This window comes from Bombina bombina, chromosome 2 (assembly GCF_027579735.1).
Source record: "Bombina bombina isolate aBomBom1 chromosome 2, aBomBom1.pri, whole genome shotgun sequence".
In the NCBI taxonomy this organism is placed as follows: domain Eukaryota; kingdom Metazoa; phylum Chordata; class Amphibia; order Anura; family Bombinatoridae; genus Bombina; species Bombina bombina.
The window spans coordinates 1,232,075,375-1,232,092,170 of NC_069500.1; the positions used below are offsets into that span (position 1 = coordinate 1,232,075,375).

Consider the following 16,796-nt stretch of genomic DNA (forward strand, 5'->3'; position numbering starts at 1 on the left):
AAGGTAGTTTATTCTAGTCAGGAATGTCTTGAACCCATTGGCTGCTAAAGTGGGCCCCTACACACTGCAGCATCCTCTCTGGAGATAAACCCTGTACATTTAATTAGTCTGTTAAACAGGGTTTCAAGCTCAGCACTGCTTAGTTGATGTGGCCCTAATATGCAAGATGTAAAGTTAAATGCAACTAATTTCATATGAGTTCATCTGAAATATTTAACCCCTGCAGTAATTGTGACAGCCTCACATTTCTACATTATAGGCCCTTATTCAGTTAAATAGTTTAACTACACAAACATAATACTGCTGGCTAAGGCACTATATTCAGCCATAATCTGTTAATATGAATAATTTGTTAATGATTCTGGTCGATGAATTAATTTATATGAAATGTTAATAGAGCTGATATTGTACTTTCTTGAAAACACTTGGCCCTTTGGTATGATTGTCAATCACAATTTTGTAATATTTACCAATGGTTCATGTTTTGCTGCTAACACTTAAAAGGACATTAAAAAAAATTCTGATAAGAAGAAAATAAAAAGGTTTTCTGTGATTAATAAATATTTAATTCCATACTTGGGGGGTGTTTCTTTGTTAACCAATATAAATGTGGGCATCAGCCAGTGAAAAAATAATCCACAAGGATAATTTGTGCATGAACATTCAATTCCTGACTGTTAATGTCAACATTAACTGAAACTGCATTAACATAAACATTTTAAAACAGAAAAAAAAGTAAAATCTGTTTCTGATTATGTTCATCGTAAACATTATTTGAATGTAATGTCCCTTTAAGTTTTTTTTGGAAATGATTGAAAAATATTTGAATATTTGGCACTGATATATACAGTCTTCATATTTAATACTACTTGGTCACATTTCTTAAATCTACAAATTCTTATCATGAAATAAATTTGCATAAGGACAAACTCCCATATTTTTTTTTTTTTTTTACTGGTTAATGAACTAAAATTCGTTGTTTAAAACATATTTCCTAAAAATGTCTTAATGTATCCTCTGCATATCAGTGGATTTATGTAGATTTCTAAATATAAATTTATATAGAGTTCCAATATTTTTTTAAAAAAATGTTATAAGCAAAATTTGATATTATTCATTGTTATCAGTGTACATAACAATAAATTACATACTTTAAATTCTGATAAGCTAACAGAAATGGAATAATATTTTACAAGATGTTAAGTAATTATGCAAACATAGTACAGGTGTAGTGAGATCAATTTATAAAGTACATAATTAATTCATGATACTCATTCTGGGCCATTTATAATACTAATGGGAAATTTTGAAGAAGATGGACTTAATACTATTTGGCATGGAAGTCATTGGAAACCTCTCCTGTAGTGAAATGTTTTAATAAATGGATTATACTAATTAACATACTCGTTTGCTTTTTTTATACTGACCAGCAGGGGCTGCAGAAAAATACAGAGAAAATATTGCTCAATCATTAATCTTACATTCTCAATTGCACTGAAGAAATACGTTATTTAGAAAAAGAATTGTTAATCCACTCTTTCATTTGTGTCACTTATTTTCATTAATTATTAATTGCTTTTATATGTTGTGTTATAATTTACATTGATCACTCTAAACGTAAATTCTACAAAAATCCCTAACCATTATCTTTTTGAATACATTCCATCTATGTTAGGCTTCAGGCTCAGATCATTTGTGAAAAATAAGAAGCTGAAGTTGTTTTAACCAAATTGAAGTCATTTGTAAAACCAATATCTCAGCAATGCTGAAAGATGATTTTATTTTGTGTTTCTGGAGACGAAAACAGCTAATTTAGAGTCAATTACCTTATAACTGTTATATTCATGCCAATTAAGATGTAAATGTCGAAAGTTCCAATTAGAGAGGTAATGAGACACCCGCTGTCTTTCCAATGGACTTTTTAATGTATGAGATTTGCTACTTTGGTCACAAGCTATTATTCCACTGCCAAGATATGTATTAAGGTATTGGATCTAAACTTTAAAATATAGAACATCGATCACTATATAAAAATATGATCTTTCTTCTGGAGTCAAAATTACATAATTTTATATCCAATTAAAAATACATTATGTTTACAAACTAAATAAGGAACCCTATTAGGTTCTTAATAAAAAAAATAGAAAAAAAATTGTAAAATAAATACATATTTGCAGTCTAGTTCTTTAATCCTATGATTATGTATTTTAAATTGAAAAACATGCAATTAAATTACATAATTCCTTTAAAAAGAAACAAGAATCAGGTTTTGAAGTTTGCAAAGCTACAAACTGATTCTTCAGGGTGTATGAGTAGGTGTTTATAGAAGAATAATTGAATGTTCTCCATGATAATTTCTCATGTACATGACAGCTTCTTGTGAGTCTGTAATATTTATGTGTTATTCAATTCATTGCAGTATTAGAAAATAGCATTGGACCATACCAAGTACTCATACAAAGGGGAAGGACTTGGAAGTGACAGGGAAACTCTATACTTTATATCATGCTTTTAAAACAGCATTATTTTAAGCACATCAAAATATATATATTTTTTGTATAGGAAATGTTATTTTAAGTTCAGAAATTATTGATTTATGTTGCAGTCCAAGCAGTTAAACTCCATCATCCTTCAAGTTTCACTTTCTATTGGAAGCCAAAGATCAGTACACTGTGCATAGTTGTCGGAGGAGCAATAAGTGCAAGGATATAGTTGCAACCTATTTTGGTAGGTAGTTTTATAAACTAGAAATGTTTTAAACACATCTTTGTAAACCCATTTTTTGGGTAGTACTGTCCTTTTAGTTGCAAAAGAAAAAAAAAAGAACAATGGTTTCCTGAACACTTCGTCTTGTCTCAATTCAGCCAATATTTTAAAGATAAACATAAGACTTTGTTGTTGGTGTACATTATGTGTATTAACTTAAGTTTTTATGCAATCTATATATAACATTTTATGTGGTCCTCATAGCTTTAGGAACTCATAAAAAGTACATGACACCCATTTTTTTCCCTTCATGATTCATATTCTTTGTTGAAGGACCAGGAATGCACTACTGGGAGCTAGGTAACCACATCGGAGGAGCCAATAACAAGAGGCATAAATATATATTTTTTTATATATATATATATATATATATATATATATATATATATATATATATATATGTAACCACCAATGAGCAGCTTGATCCAAGCAGTGCATTGGTGCACCTAAGTATGATTTTCAACAAAGGATACCAAAAGAACAAAGCATATTAGATTATATATGTAAATTGGAAAATTGTTTAAAATCTAAATCATGAAATTTTAATTTTGACTTTACTTTTACTTTTAACATAGGTCCCAACTACAATCTAGTAAACCAGAGCTGTCTGAAAGCATTGTTTGCATGCTTAGGTGGTATTTGCCTTCCTTTTCTAAATCATTCCAATCCAACTGGCTGCGTGAGAGCAGGAGGCGGACCTGCACAAATCATAAATTCTAGAAGCAGATGACTCCTCGCTCCTTGCAAATGCAGGAGGACAGGCTCCCTGTCTGGGAACATTGTATGTCCACAATATAATAAATAGGACCCAAAGTGCTTTTGAAGTTAACTCTGTATAATGGTACTGGAAAACTGTATAATAAAATAATGTTTTAATGTTTTTTTTAAATGGATTGGAATTGACTCAAAGTTTACAGTACCCCAAAACGTCATGTAAGACACTTCACACAGCTCATTTGGTGGATTTGAATAAATAGCCTTATAGATTTCATACAGCAGAAAACAATGTTGAATATAAGAATTCTGGAGCATGAGCATTTTAAATATTTTAAAAGTGTCATTGTGACAAATGTAAAGAAGAGCAATTGTGATGTAAAACGTCTGTGTACAATTAATTGGTCAGTATAATTTGGATGTAATCCTTAATACATATGGTGAAATGGTTTTAATTATACATATAGGGCTAGATCATGAGTGGCGCACTGTTGCATGCGAGAGATAAGGGGTATTTTGCAGCTTATTGCATGCATCGAAAATAGCATGTGTAGTACAAGTTGAAAATAAACATATTCCCTTGAGTGCAATCGAATTTAATGCGCGTCGGATTAGCATGATTTAAGAGCTCTGGTTGAATAAAAAGTGTCATACATCAAAAATACATTTAAAAGTACAGTTACACTCAAAATAACAATGATAAAAATTATTTTAAAAAAATTGCATTAAAAAGTTGTAAGTGCTCAAAAATATGAGGTCTGAGGTGTTACAAAAAAAAATACATACATACACATTTCTAAATATTTATATGTGTATATATTTATATGTATATATATATATATATATATATATACACAGGTGGCCCTCGGTTTACAACGGTTCAATTTGCACCGTTTCAGAATAACAACCTTTTTTTCAGTCATTTGACTGCTATTGAAAAGTATTGAGAAGCAGTGCATTGATTAAAATAGCCAGTAGGTGGAACTGTCCGCTTGTGTTGCAGCAAAGATATGCAAGCCAAGCAAGCTGAAATTAATCAGTTTAACCAGACCTGTGATATCAAGCAGCTTGCAAAGGAACAAGATCTTCCTGTCTATAAATCATTCCAGATTGGAATGCATAGAAAGAACTGTTTGCAGAAAAATGCGAGTCAAGTCTGTGTTGTGTGATTATTTAATTAGGTTTATAATGCTATTTAGAAAATGTTTTTGTTCATTTAACTTAGTTTAATTATATATTCTGTGTTGTGTGATTATTTTATTAGGTTTATAATGCTGTTTAGCATTTAAAGTCTTCATTTCAAAGCTTTAAAAATAATGTATTAGATGTTACTTATGACCATTTTGAAAGGGGCCTGGAACCTAACTCCCTCACTTCCCATTGACTTACATTATAAACTGGGTTTCAATTTACAACGGTTTTGATTTAAAACCATTCCTTCTGGAACCTAACCCCGGCGTAAACTGAGGGCTACCTGTATATATATATATATATGTATGGTGTGTATGTGTACAAATGTATGTATGTGTTTTACTGTATATTAACTGTACATATGTCACATTCCAATGCTCTTCACTTCCAGGATGTTTTTTTATTGTGAATACATATTTCTATATATATATATATATAAAATGTGTTTTGTGCATCGTGTTTCACGATTTAGATTTTAATGCGATCGGTTTAGCGCACATGAAAAGGTAGTAATCTTAAAGGGACACTGAACCCAAATTTTTTCTTTCGTGATTCAGATAGAGCATGCAATTTTAAGCAACTTTCTAATTTACTCCTATTATCACATTTTCTTCATTCTCTTTGTATCTTTATTTGAAAAACAAGAATGTAAGTTTAGATGCCGTCCCATTTTTGGTGTACAACCTGGGTTGTTCTTGCTGATTGGTGGATACATTTACCCACCAATAAACAAGTGCTGTCCAGGGTACTGCACCAAAAATTGTCTGGCTCCTTAGCTTAGGTGCCTTCTTTTTCAAATAAAGATAGCAAGAGAACAAAGAAAAATTGATAATAGGAGTAAATTAGAAAGCTGCTTAACATTGCATGCTCTATATGAATCATGAAAATTAAAATTTGGGTTCCGTGTCCCTTTAAGGCGCATTATTGAAATATTACATATAAAATATTTTTTGTATAAATATTATTAAAAATTATTAAATATACTGTAAAATAGTCTAAATTATCCATAGAACATATTTATACATTTTACAGTATGTTTAATATTTTTTTATTATTTTAAAAATATTTAATATTTTAAAAGGTTAAGATTACTACGTTTTCATGTGTGCTAACCCGACCGTGTTAAAATCTAAATCACTAAAAACTCATATTTTACATTCCTATGTTCTTCACATAGAAAATAATGTATATTTTATTATTAAATATATATTTATATATATACCTGATACTGTTCATGTAAAATGCATATCTATGCATATATATCTACAGGAATATAAATAAATATGTATCTAAGAATAAATAGAACATATTCTGTTATGTGAACACTGGAATGTGAAATATTAATATTTCATGTCAAGTTTAGAGCTCTTGAATATACGCAGTTGGGTTAGTGTGCAAGTATGGGCGTGTTTTTTTGTACGTTTTCAAGCTCCATTGACTTCTATGGAGAAGAAGTTAACACGGTTGTAATATGAGCGCAACCCATCACGTGCATAAAGCCTCCATCTAGCTAAGTTAATGCGTGAACGGGAGCACTAAATAGCGCCTCACTCGTAATCTAGCCCATAGTGCTTTAATTTTGCACTAATACTGATTCACTTAATCATATGTTTACAGGTGTACAATCATCACCTGATGTAGCAAAACTGTTAACACCATAAGTAATGCAAGTAGTAAAAGTAATATTTATCTTACTGCTTTAATATTAATTACCAAAAAATCTATTTAGGTTTTAAAAGTTTTTGATATAAATATTATATTCAACAGAGTGCAGATACATTTTTTTTATTCTGTATAAATTGAATAAATAATCTATTTCTTTAAGATTATTTGGGAAAGTCCCCCCCAGTTTTGATTCCCAAACCATATTAATTATTGTGTTTATGGTTTTATAACGGTCTATTTACAGGTTTGGTGCAATTTAAATAACATTTCTTAAAATACAACAAATAAAAAAAATTAGAAAAGGAAAATGATAAAAATATTGCAAAGAGTATTTTACATTCTGCAAGTGATGTTTGCTTACTGTGTTCAGTTCAATTTATAAAAAAGTGTGGCTATTGTACAGCAGATCTTGCCTATCTCAGACAGAATATGTATGTGTATTTGTGTACAATAATGATAAAAGTATTTATGTTACAGTTACGCCATTTGTATGACGGTGATATAATACTAGCAGATAATGATCTTATTTATAGGTGGTTTAGTAATAAAAATGTCGTCGAGCGAACATATTTTAATAACTTAAACTTTTTGTTACCATAGTTACAATCTGGATTTTAACAATATGTACAATCAGTAAAAAAAAGTCCCAATATACTAATCTGTATTTATATGCTCGCTTTCTTCGACCAACCACTTTTAAAAATTGTCTCTAACCATAAGCAGAATTGTCATTGCCTCAGCTAGAAGGATTTGTTTTTGCCCTTATTTAATATAGTTGTAAGACCATGTAAATCTACTTAGACTATCAATGAAAATGGCTTACAATTTTAAAGCTACCATATTAAGTAAATTAGGGAAATGTTTTACATGTCCTTAGTGTAGAAATAATAAACGGCTATGTGATTATATATATTTTTTTAATATATCAGCTTTGTAAGATACAAAGTTACTGTTTTATCAGATAATTTTCCAAGTATCATTGTGTATTACTTAGGTATATGGACTTAAATTATTGGTGATATTACTATACATGATAATAAAAAAAGTACCTTTTCTCTTAATAATTTTGTGACAGAATTAAATTTAATGATTAAAAATGTAGAGGTAAAAAAAGAGAATTTTAAGTAGCCTTATACTTCTATATAATGAAATTTCTTGCTCGCGGTTAAGAGGACATTGTCATTTGTTAGTATCCATATTAATACATGTATGAAACAAATCTGAGTGTATGAAATATTACTGATTTGGCACATGAGTTTTGTTAACTAGCACAATGAAACTAGATAAAATAACACATAATAGTTTATAAAGCTTTTCTTTACCATAATGTATTGGAATACTTGTCTTTGTTTTAAAAACATTACATTTTAAAATGAAAGCTATAGTTTTCCTTATTACAGAATCTACTGTCTGTAACACTGTAATCAGTTAGATGGCTGAATATCTTACCTTTTAATTGCAGCATTATTGCTAATGCAGTCCCTTCAGGATCAGAAAAATATAACTAAGCTCTTCATTAAGGTATTATTTGCATAACTTAGTGTATATAGTAAAGCCAATACACCACATTAAAAAATGCAAAAGCAATTGGAAAGATCATCCTTGACCATCTGTCTATGCCATTCACATCAGTCAAGTCAGGTATTTTTATTTTTATTTGAGATGCGCTTCTCCGTAAGCGGCCCTTTTTATGAACCATGTGCCTATCCAACGCATTTCGGCTATACAGGTCTCTGTTGGACAGTGGTTTTCGGTACTGAATACTTGCGCTGTCATATGAAAACATGGTGGCTCTTGGGTCACTAATACTCGTCAAAACTTCTGATCCACTGACTTCATTCCTTATTTCAAGAGTTGTAAGCAGAATGTTCCCATGCGCATCAACCTGCAGTAAAAATGAATATATCTCAGGGGGATATTATTAAAGGGACATAAAAACCCCTGCAAAGGGGTTAATCACATTGCTCTAAAGCAGCAATGCACTACTTGTAGCTAGCTAAACACACGGTGAGCCAATAACAAGAGGCATATATGTGCAGCCACCAATCACCATCTAGCTGCCAGTAGTGCCTTGCTGATCCTGAGCCTACCAAGGTGTGCTTTTCATCAAAGGATACCAAAAAAAACAAGTAAATGTGATAATAGAAGTCAATTGAAAAGTCTCTTAAAATTGGTTGCTCTGTCTAAACCATGAATGTTCAATTTTGGCTTTCATATCCACTTCATTTTTTATTTAAATCCTGGAATATGTACGTATCTAATAAAAAGCAATAATGAGATGAGCTATTGCACATATACTGTAAATAGCAAATAACATAACAACAGTCTGTTACACAATGGTATGCAATTATGTGTGGCCCTTTATGACAAGTAAAAGTTTAGCACAGATTGTAATCATCATTTCTTTTGTCTTGATAAAAGGGTGGAGTTATGTATCTTGGCTTTTGAAGTTCAGCTTCTTTAATAAATGTATTACTCACTTTGGCTAAAAATCAATAATCATCAACATTTTAGTAAGTGCCTGGGATGATTCCAGCCTTTTAGTTTCCTGTAAAAGCAGTTTAAGCTCCATGGAGGAAACATTTTATAATGCTCCAAAAACCAACACTATCTTAGACACGATTTACTTACTTGTCAATAAAGAATAGAGTCAGTTATGCTGATTGTATACCAGAGGTATATAAAGCATGATGTGTGATAAATTCAGGAAAAAACATTAGCAGATATTTTCTATAATTAAAAGGATACTAAACCCACATTTTTTCTTTCATGATTCAGATAGAGCCTGCAATTGTAAGCAACTTTCTAATTTACTCCTATTATCAATCTTTATTTAAAAAGCAGGAATGTAAATCTTAGGAGCCGGCTCATTTTTGGTTCAGCACCATGGATAGCACTTGGTAGCTGACATTTAGCCACCAATAAGCAAGCATAACCCAGGTTCTCAACCAAAAATAGGCCGGCTCCTATGCATCACATTCCTGCTTTTTAAATAAAGATAGCAAGCGAACAAAGAAATTGATAATAGGAGTAAATTAGAAAGTTGCTTAAAATTGCATGCTCTATCTGAATCATGAAAGAAAAAAATTGGGTTTAGTGACCCTTTAAAGGGATGTGATACCTATTTTTTTAAAATTGCATGCTCTAATTTACGCCTATTAACCATTTTTTCTTCATTCTCTAGGTATCTTTATTTGAAAAGCAGGAATGTAAGCTTATGAGCCAACCCATTTTTGTCAGCTCCTAAGCTTACATTCCTGATTTTCAAATAAAGATACAAGGAAAGCAAATAAAAATTGTTATTATGAGTAAATTAGAAAGTTGCTTAAAATTGCATGCTCTATCTGAATTATGAAATAAAACATTTGGGTTTTATGTCCCTTTAATATTCTCAATGTGCTTCCAGTAGCTTTACAATTAATATGCTTTAACCCCCCCCCCCCATTAATTACCAATTCATTCAATGCATTAATTGAAACATGAAGAATCTTTTCTAATGCAAAACACCCTCTAATTAGTTAGGGTATGGCATTTATGCAATAATGACCCTTGCTAACTATCAGTACAATTTGAAACAAACCTTAAAATGGGGACAGCAACTTATTATTTGTATTTATTTTTTCCGGTGTAAAGTACTTACTAGGGATAGACAAATGCTTTGCAACATTCAAAAATGAAACAAATTTTAACAAATTTTTTTCCAATTTCGAATGTTTGCACAACATTTTAGCATTTGTTTAATCTAATATTATTTCTAATGCTATCTTTAAAGGAATAGACTAGTCCAAATTAAACTATCACGATTCAGATAGAGCAGACAATTTTAAGAAACTTTCCAATTTACTTTGTTCTCTTGTTCTCTTTATTTGAAAAATAAAGAATGTAAGCATAGGAGCAGGCCCATTTTTGGTGCAGAACCTGGGTAGCGCTTTCTGATTGGTGTCTAAATGTAGCCACCAATCAGCTACCCAGGTTCTGAAATGGGCCGGCTTCTAAGCTTACAATTAAATTAAAGATAGCAAGAGAACGAAGAAAAATTGCTAATAGAAGTAAATTAGAAAGTTGCTTAAAATTGCACCCTCTATCTGAATCATGAAAGTTTAATTTTGACTAGACTACCCCTTTAAATGTAATATTCAAATTATGCAATACTTGAAATAGAAACATTTTAATTGCTATATTTGTATCACTTATGTATCAATTTACTAAATTTCCTACCTTATGAACTATTGAACTTCTGCATAGTATTTGTCAAATCAAATGTTGTATTCAAAATTTTGAATTTTAACATTAGTTTAATCTAATAGTATTTCTAATGCTATCTTTAAATGTAATATTCAAATTATCCAATATTGGAAATAGAAACATTTGAATTGTTATATTTGTATCTATTATGTATCAATTTACTAAACTCATGAACTATTTTTCATTCTTTTGTCCAAAACTAATGTCCAAAGGACTATTAATCCTACCAAGCAAATTGCACTGTCACCACATTCGCCAATCCCTAGTACTTACAGCTTTCTGCAGGTTTTCATACTTCTACATTCCATTTTACAAGAGCATAACTATTTAATCAGGCGTTGTTTAGTGTAATCCTACCCCACATTTTAATTTGATGTTCAGGAACTTTATTGTATTTAGAAGAAAAACTTTTTTTTCAAAGTATGTTCTTTAAAAACTCATGCAACCTTCACCTGTGATCGACTCAGTAACAATAAACAAGCACATATATAAACAAAATATTTTGTAAACTTTTTCATTTCCATGTTTAGCTAATATACGGCTAGATTACGAGTTTTGCGGTAAGAGGGGTACAGTGCTAACTTGCACGTTATTGTCACCGCTCACTTTCCTACAGCGCTGGCATTACAGGTTTTCATAAACCCGGCGTTATTAGGCAAGAAGAGAGCGTAGATCAAAATTGTGCTCCATACCGCACTCCAATACCAGTGCTGCTTAAGTCAGCGGTGAGCTGGTTTTACGTGCTCGTGCATGATTTCCCCATAGACATCAATGGGGAGAGACGGCTGAAAAAAAGCCTAACAACAACAAAAAAGCAGCGTAAAGCTCCGTAACGCAGCCCCATTGATTTCTATTGGGAAACTAAATTTATGTTTACACCAAACACCCTAACATGAACCCCTAATCTAAACACCCCTAATCTTACACTTATTAACCCCTAATCTGTCGCCCCTAACATCGCCGACACCTACATTATAATTATTAACCCCTAATCTGTCGCCCCCGACATCGCCGACACCTACATTATACTTATGAACCCCTAATCTGCTGCCCCCAACATCACCAACACCTACATTATATTTATTAACCCCTAATCTCCCGCCCCCAATGTCTCTGCAACCTACCTACACTTATTAACCCCTAATCTGCCGCTCCGGACATCGCCGCCACTATAATAAACATATTAACCCCTAAACCGCCGCACTCCCGCATCACAAACACTAGTTAAATATTATAAACCCCTAATCTGCCACCCCTAACATCGCCGCCACCTACCTACATTTATTAACCCCTAATCTGCTGCCCCCAACATCGCTGCCACTATATTAAAGTTATAAACCCCTAAGCCTAACCCTAACACCCCCTAACTTAAATATATTTAAAAGAAATCTAAATAAAAATTCCTATCACTACCTAAATAATTCCTATTTAAAACTAAATACTTACCTATAAAATAAACCCTAAGATAGCTACAATATAACTAATAGTTACATTGTATCTATCTTAGGTTTTATTTTTATTTCACAGGTAAGTTTGTATTTATTTTAACTAGGTAGAATAGTAAGTAAATAGTTGTTAACTATTTACTAACTACCTAGCTAAAATAAATACAACTTTACCTGTAAAATAAAACCTAACCTGAGTTACACTAACACCTAACCTTGCACTACAATTAAATAAATTACCTAAATTAAATACAATTACCTAAATTACAAAAAAAACAAAACACTAAATTACACAAAATAAAAAATAAATTATCAGCTATTTAAACTAATTACACCTAATCTACGAGCCCTATCAAAATAAAAAAAGCCCCCCCCAAATAAAAAAAACCCTAGCCTAAACTAAACTACCAATAGCCCTTCAAAGGGGCTTTTGCTGGGCATTGCCCCAAAGAAATCAGCTCTTTTACCTGTAAAAAAAATACAAACAAACCCCCAACAGTAAAACCCACCAGCCACACAACCAACCCCCCAAATAAAATCCTAACTAAAAAAACCTAAGCTCCCCATTGCACTGAAAAGGGCATTTGGATGGGCATTGCCCTTAAAAGGGCATTTAGCTCTTTTTCAATTGCCCAAACCCTAATCTAAAACTAAAACCCACCCAATAAACCCTTAAGAAAGCCTAACACTAACCCCCGAAGATCCACTTACAGTTTTGAAGACCCGACATCCATCCTCAAGAAGCGGCAGAAGTCCTCATCGAAGTGGCAAGAAGTCCTCAACGAAGCTGGGAGAAGTCTTCATCCAAGCCAGCAGAAGTGGTCCTCCAGACGGGCAGAAGTCTTCATCCAGACGGCATCTTCTATCTTCATCCATCCGGAGCGGGTCCATCTTCAAGACATCCGGCGCGGAGCATCCTCTTCAATCGAAGTCTTCTTCCCAATTGAAGGTTCCTTTAAATGACATTATCCAAGATGGCGTCCCTTGAATTCCGATTGGCTGAATTAAAGGTGAAAATCCAATCAGCCAATATGATTCAGCTTGCATTCTATTGGCTGTTCCAATAAGCCAATAGAATGCGAGCTCAATTCTATTGAAGCTCAATCCTATTGGCTGATCCAATCAGCCAATAGGATTTTTTCACCTTTAATTCCGTTTGGCTGATAGAATTCTATCAGCCAATCAGAATTCAAGGGACACCATCTTGGATGACGTCATTTAAAGGAACCTTCATTCAGGAAGAAGACTTTGATTGAAGAGGATGCTCCGCGCCGGATGTCTTGAAGATGGACCCTCTCCGCTCCGGATAGATAAAGATAGAAGATGCCGTCTGGATGAAGACTTCTGCCCGTCTGGATGAAGACTTCTGCCCGTCTGGAGGACCACTTCTGCCGGCTTGGATGAAGACTTCTCCCGGCTTCGTTGAGGACTTCTTGCCGCTTGGATGAGGACTTCTGCCGCTTATTGAGGATGGATGTCAGGTCTTAAAAACTGTAAGTGGATCTTCGGGGGTTAGTTTTAGGTTTTTTTAAGGGTTTATTGGGTGGGTTTTAGTTTAAGATTAGGGTTTGGGCAATTGAAAGAGAGTTAAATGCCCTTTTAATGGCAATGCCCGTCCAAATGCCCTTTTCAGGGCAATGGGGAGCTTAGGTTTTTTTAGTTAGGTTTTTATTTGGGGGGTTGGTTGTGTGGGTGGTGGGTTTTACTGTTGGGGGGTTGTTTGTGTTTTTTTTTTACAGGTAAAAGAGCTGATTTCTTTGGGCCAATGTAGTTTAGTTTAGATTAGGCTTTTTTTTATTTTGGGGGGGCTTTTTTATTTTGATAGGGCTATTAGATTAGGTGTAATTAGTTTAAATATCTTATAATTCATTTTGTGTAATTTAGTGGGTTTTTTTTGTAATTTAGGTAATTGTATTTAATTTATGTAATTTATTTAATTGTAGTGTTAGGGTAAGGTGTTAGTGTAAGACAGGTTAGGTTTTATTTTACAGGTAACTTTGTATTTATTTTATCTAGGTAGTTAGTAAATAGTTAATAGCTATTTAGTAACTATTCTACCTAGTTAAAATAAATACAAACTTGCCTGTAAAATAAAAATAAACCCTAAGCTAGATACAATGTAACTATTAGTTATATTGTAGCTAGCCTAGGGTTTATTTTACAGGTAAGTAGTTTTAAATAGGAATTATTTAGTTATTAATAGTAGGTTTTATTTAGATTTATTTTAATTATATTTAAGTTAGGGGGTGTTAGGGTTAGACTTAGATTTAGGGCTCAAAAAATTTAGTATAGTGGCGGTGACGTTGGGGGCGGCAGATTAGGGGTTAATAAATGTAGGTAGGTGGTGGTGATGTTAGGGGCAGCAGATTAGGGGTTAATAAAATTTAACTAGTGTTTCCGATGCGGGAGTGCAGCGGTTTAGGGGTTAATATGTTTATTATAGTAGCCGAGATGTCCGGAGTGGCAGATTATGGGTTAATAAATGTAGGTAGGTGGTGGCAATGTTAGGGGCAGCAGATTAGGGGTTAATAATATTTAACTAGTGTTTGCAATGCGGCAGGGGTTAATATGTTTATTATAGTGGCGGCGATGTCCAGAGCGGCAGATTAGGGGTAAATAATTGTATTTTAGTGTTTGCGATGCGGGAGGGCCTCGGTTTAGGGGTTAATAAGTAGTTTATGGGTTTTTAGCCCTTTAGTTATGAGTTTTATGCTACAGCTTTGTAGCATAAAACTCATAACTACTGACTTTAGACTTTTTGGCCTCACAGAAAAAGCTTGTAATATCGGCGCTATGGAAGTCCCATTGAAAAAAGACTTTATGCAAATTGCGTAAGTTAATTTGCGTTAAGGCCAAAAAAGTGTGCGGGACAGCTCTACCTACAAGACTCGTAATAGCAGCGGTAGTGAAAAAGCAGCGTTATAACCCATAATGCTGCTTTTTTTACTCATAACGCAAAACTCGTAATCTAGCCAATATATTTCTTCACAGTTCTAAGCAATATCTTACATACATTTTAATGAATTCTTTCATTTATATACAGAGCAGAAGATGGACTATAAAAGAGATTGATTTAATAGCACATACTTGATCTATTTTGTCATGTTATTAGCAATATTTGATCTCTAAATCCTGAAATTATTTCTGTGAGGATCTTATCTGGCACAACAGCTTAGAGATTTAACTCGCTAAAATGAGAATTAACAAGAAACAATTCATGTTCCCAGTTGTCAGCATTTTGATATAAATATACTCCTGTCTCTTTATGTTGTAGAGTGAGGTCACATACAGTAGAGATTGGTCCAAAACAATTCAAATAGTAACAGCATAGGTTTTACATGCGTACCTGTCACATTATAACGTTATACTTTCTAATCTATTTAAGTTCCTGAATATGAGTTCTTGATATTTCCCCCCTGATCAAGTATATAAAATATATTTTGATAATTTACACAAATTATAATGCAATTAATGTATTGCTAATCCACAAATCATTGAACATTTTAATGTTTAATGTTAATGTGCATTTCAATCTCAGAGAAATGTCATCATTTGAATATTTTAAAACCAACATCTGATAACCTTAGGAATTAAAAGTTTCAGGTGCAAGAGGTGAAGTTAGTAACAAAATATAGTTATACTGAGTTTTATAGAGATGTAATCTACTCCAAGTCATCCTCTATTGCAAGCCAATAACCTGCAGACACTTCAGCATTTAAATGAAGTGGCTTGTGAGTGGCTGTGACACACATCCAAACCTTATATTACCTGGTACACTATTTGGAAAAATAATGTGGACTCCCTATTAATTACTGAGTTCAGGTGTTTCAGCCACAGTTAGTGCTAAAAGGTACATAAAATCCAGCGCATAGCCATGCAATCTCCATATACAAAGGTTAGCAGTACAATCGGTTGTATTGAATAGCTCAGTGAATTTAAACATGGACCAAGCAAATTTACAGAGCGGGGCCCCTAAGTACTGAGGCATATAGCTAATAGGTATCTGAATTTGGATCCTTTGTGAGGATCCTAATGCAGAATTAAGAAGCTGCCCGTTCCCTTCTGATATTTTTGTAGCTGGATTGATCCCTGTAAAAGATCCCAACTCTAAGATCTGTGCAAATCCAGATCTTAGAGTGGGGTCTTTTACAGGAATTAATCTGGCTACAAAATATTAGACGGGAACGAGTTGCTTCTTACTTCCACATTAGGATCCTCACAGAGGAACCAAATGCACCTAACAGCTAATACAAATCACCTAACATCTCTTACATCACTCCCTACAGAGTTCCAAACTGCCTCTGGAAGCAACATCACCACAAGAACTGTGCGTCAGGAGTTTTATAAAATTATTTTCTATGGTCGAACAGCTGTACACAAACCTCACATTAATATGCACAGTGCCAAGCATTGCCTGGAGTGGTATAGAGCACATCTCCACTGGGCTCTGGAGCATTGTAAATATGTTATCTGGAGTGATGACACATGGTTGTAAGCTTGAGCACGGTGAGCTAAATAGGTTATTCCAGTTATGTGGCACAATACAAACTAGTTAAAAGGACATAAAAACCTAAATATTTATTAGATTGAGGTAAAGCATTCAATTTGAAACAACTTTCCAATTTACTTCTACTATCAAATCTGCTTTGTTCTCTTGATATCCTAGGTAGCCATAGCTACTGGGAGCTAAATGCTTATTGGTAGCTACCTTTATATGCCTCTAGTTATTGGCTAACCAGATGTGTTTAGCTAGCTCCCAGTAGTGCATTG

At 33.1% G+C, this 16,796-nt stretch overlaps 1 protein-coding gene across 3 annotated transcripts in view; it reads right to left on the reverse strand.

Annotated features, from left to right (window-relative positions):
• Window positions 1-7,873: 7,873 nt before the first annotated feature.
• Window positions 7,874-16,796, reverse strand: part of GABRB1 (gamma-aminobutyric acid type A receptor subunit beta1) — a 1,013,772-nt gene continuing 1,004,849 nt past the window's right edge. For 2 of the 3 annotated variants that reach the window (XM_053703996.1, XM_053703995.1), the window contains exon 9: window positions 7,874-8,221. In XM_053703996.1, coding sequence (XP_053559971.1) covers window positions 7,874-8,221 — 348 coding nt within the window. Of the gene's footprint in view, window positions 8,250-16,796 lie in introns of all 3 variants that reach the window. The other variant, XM_053703994.1, reaches the window with a different exon arrangement.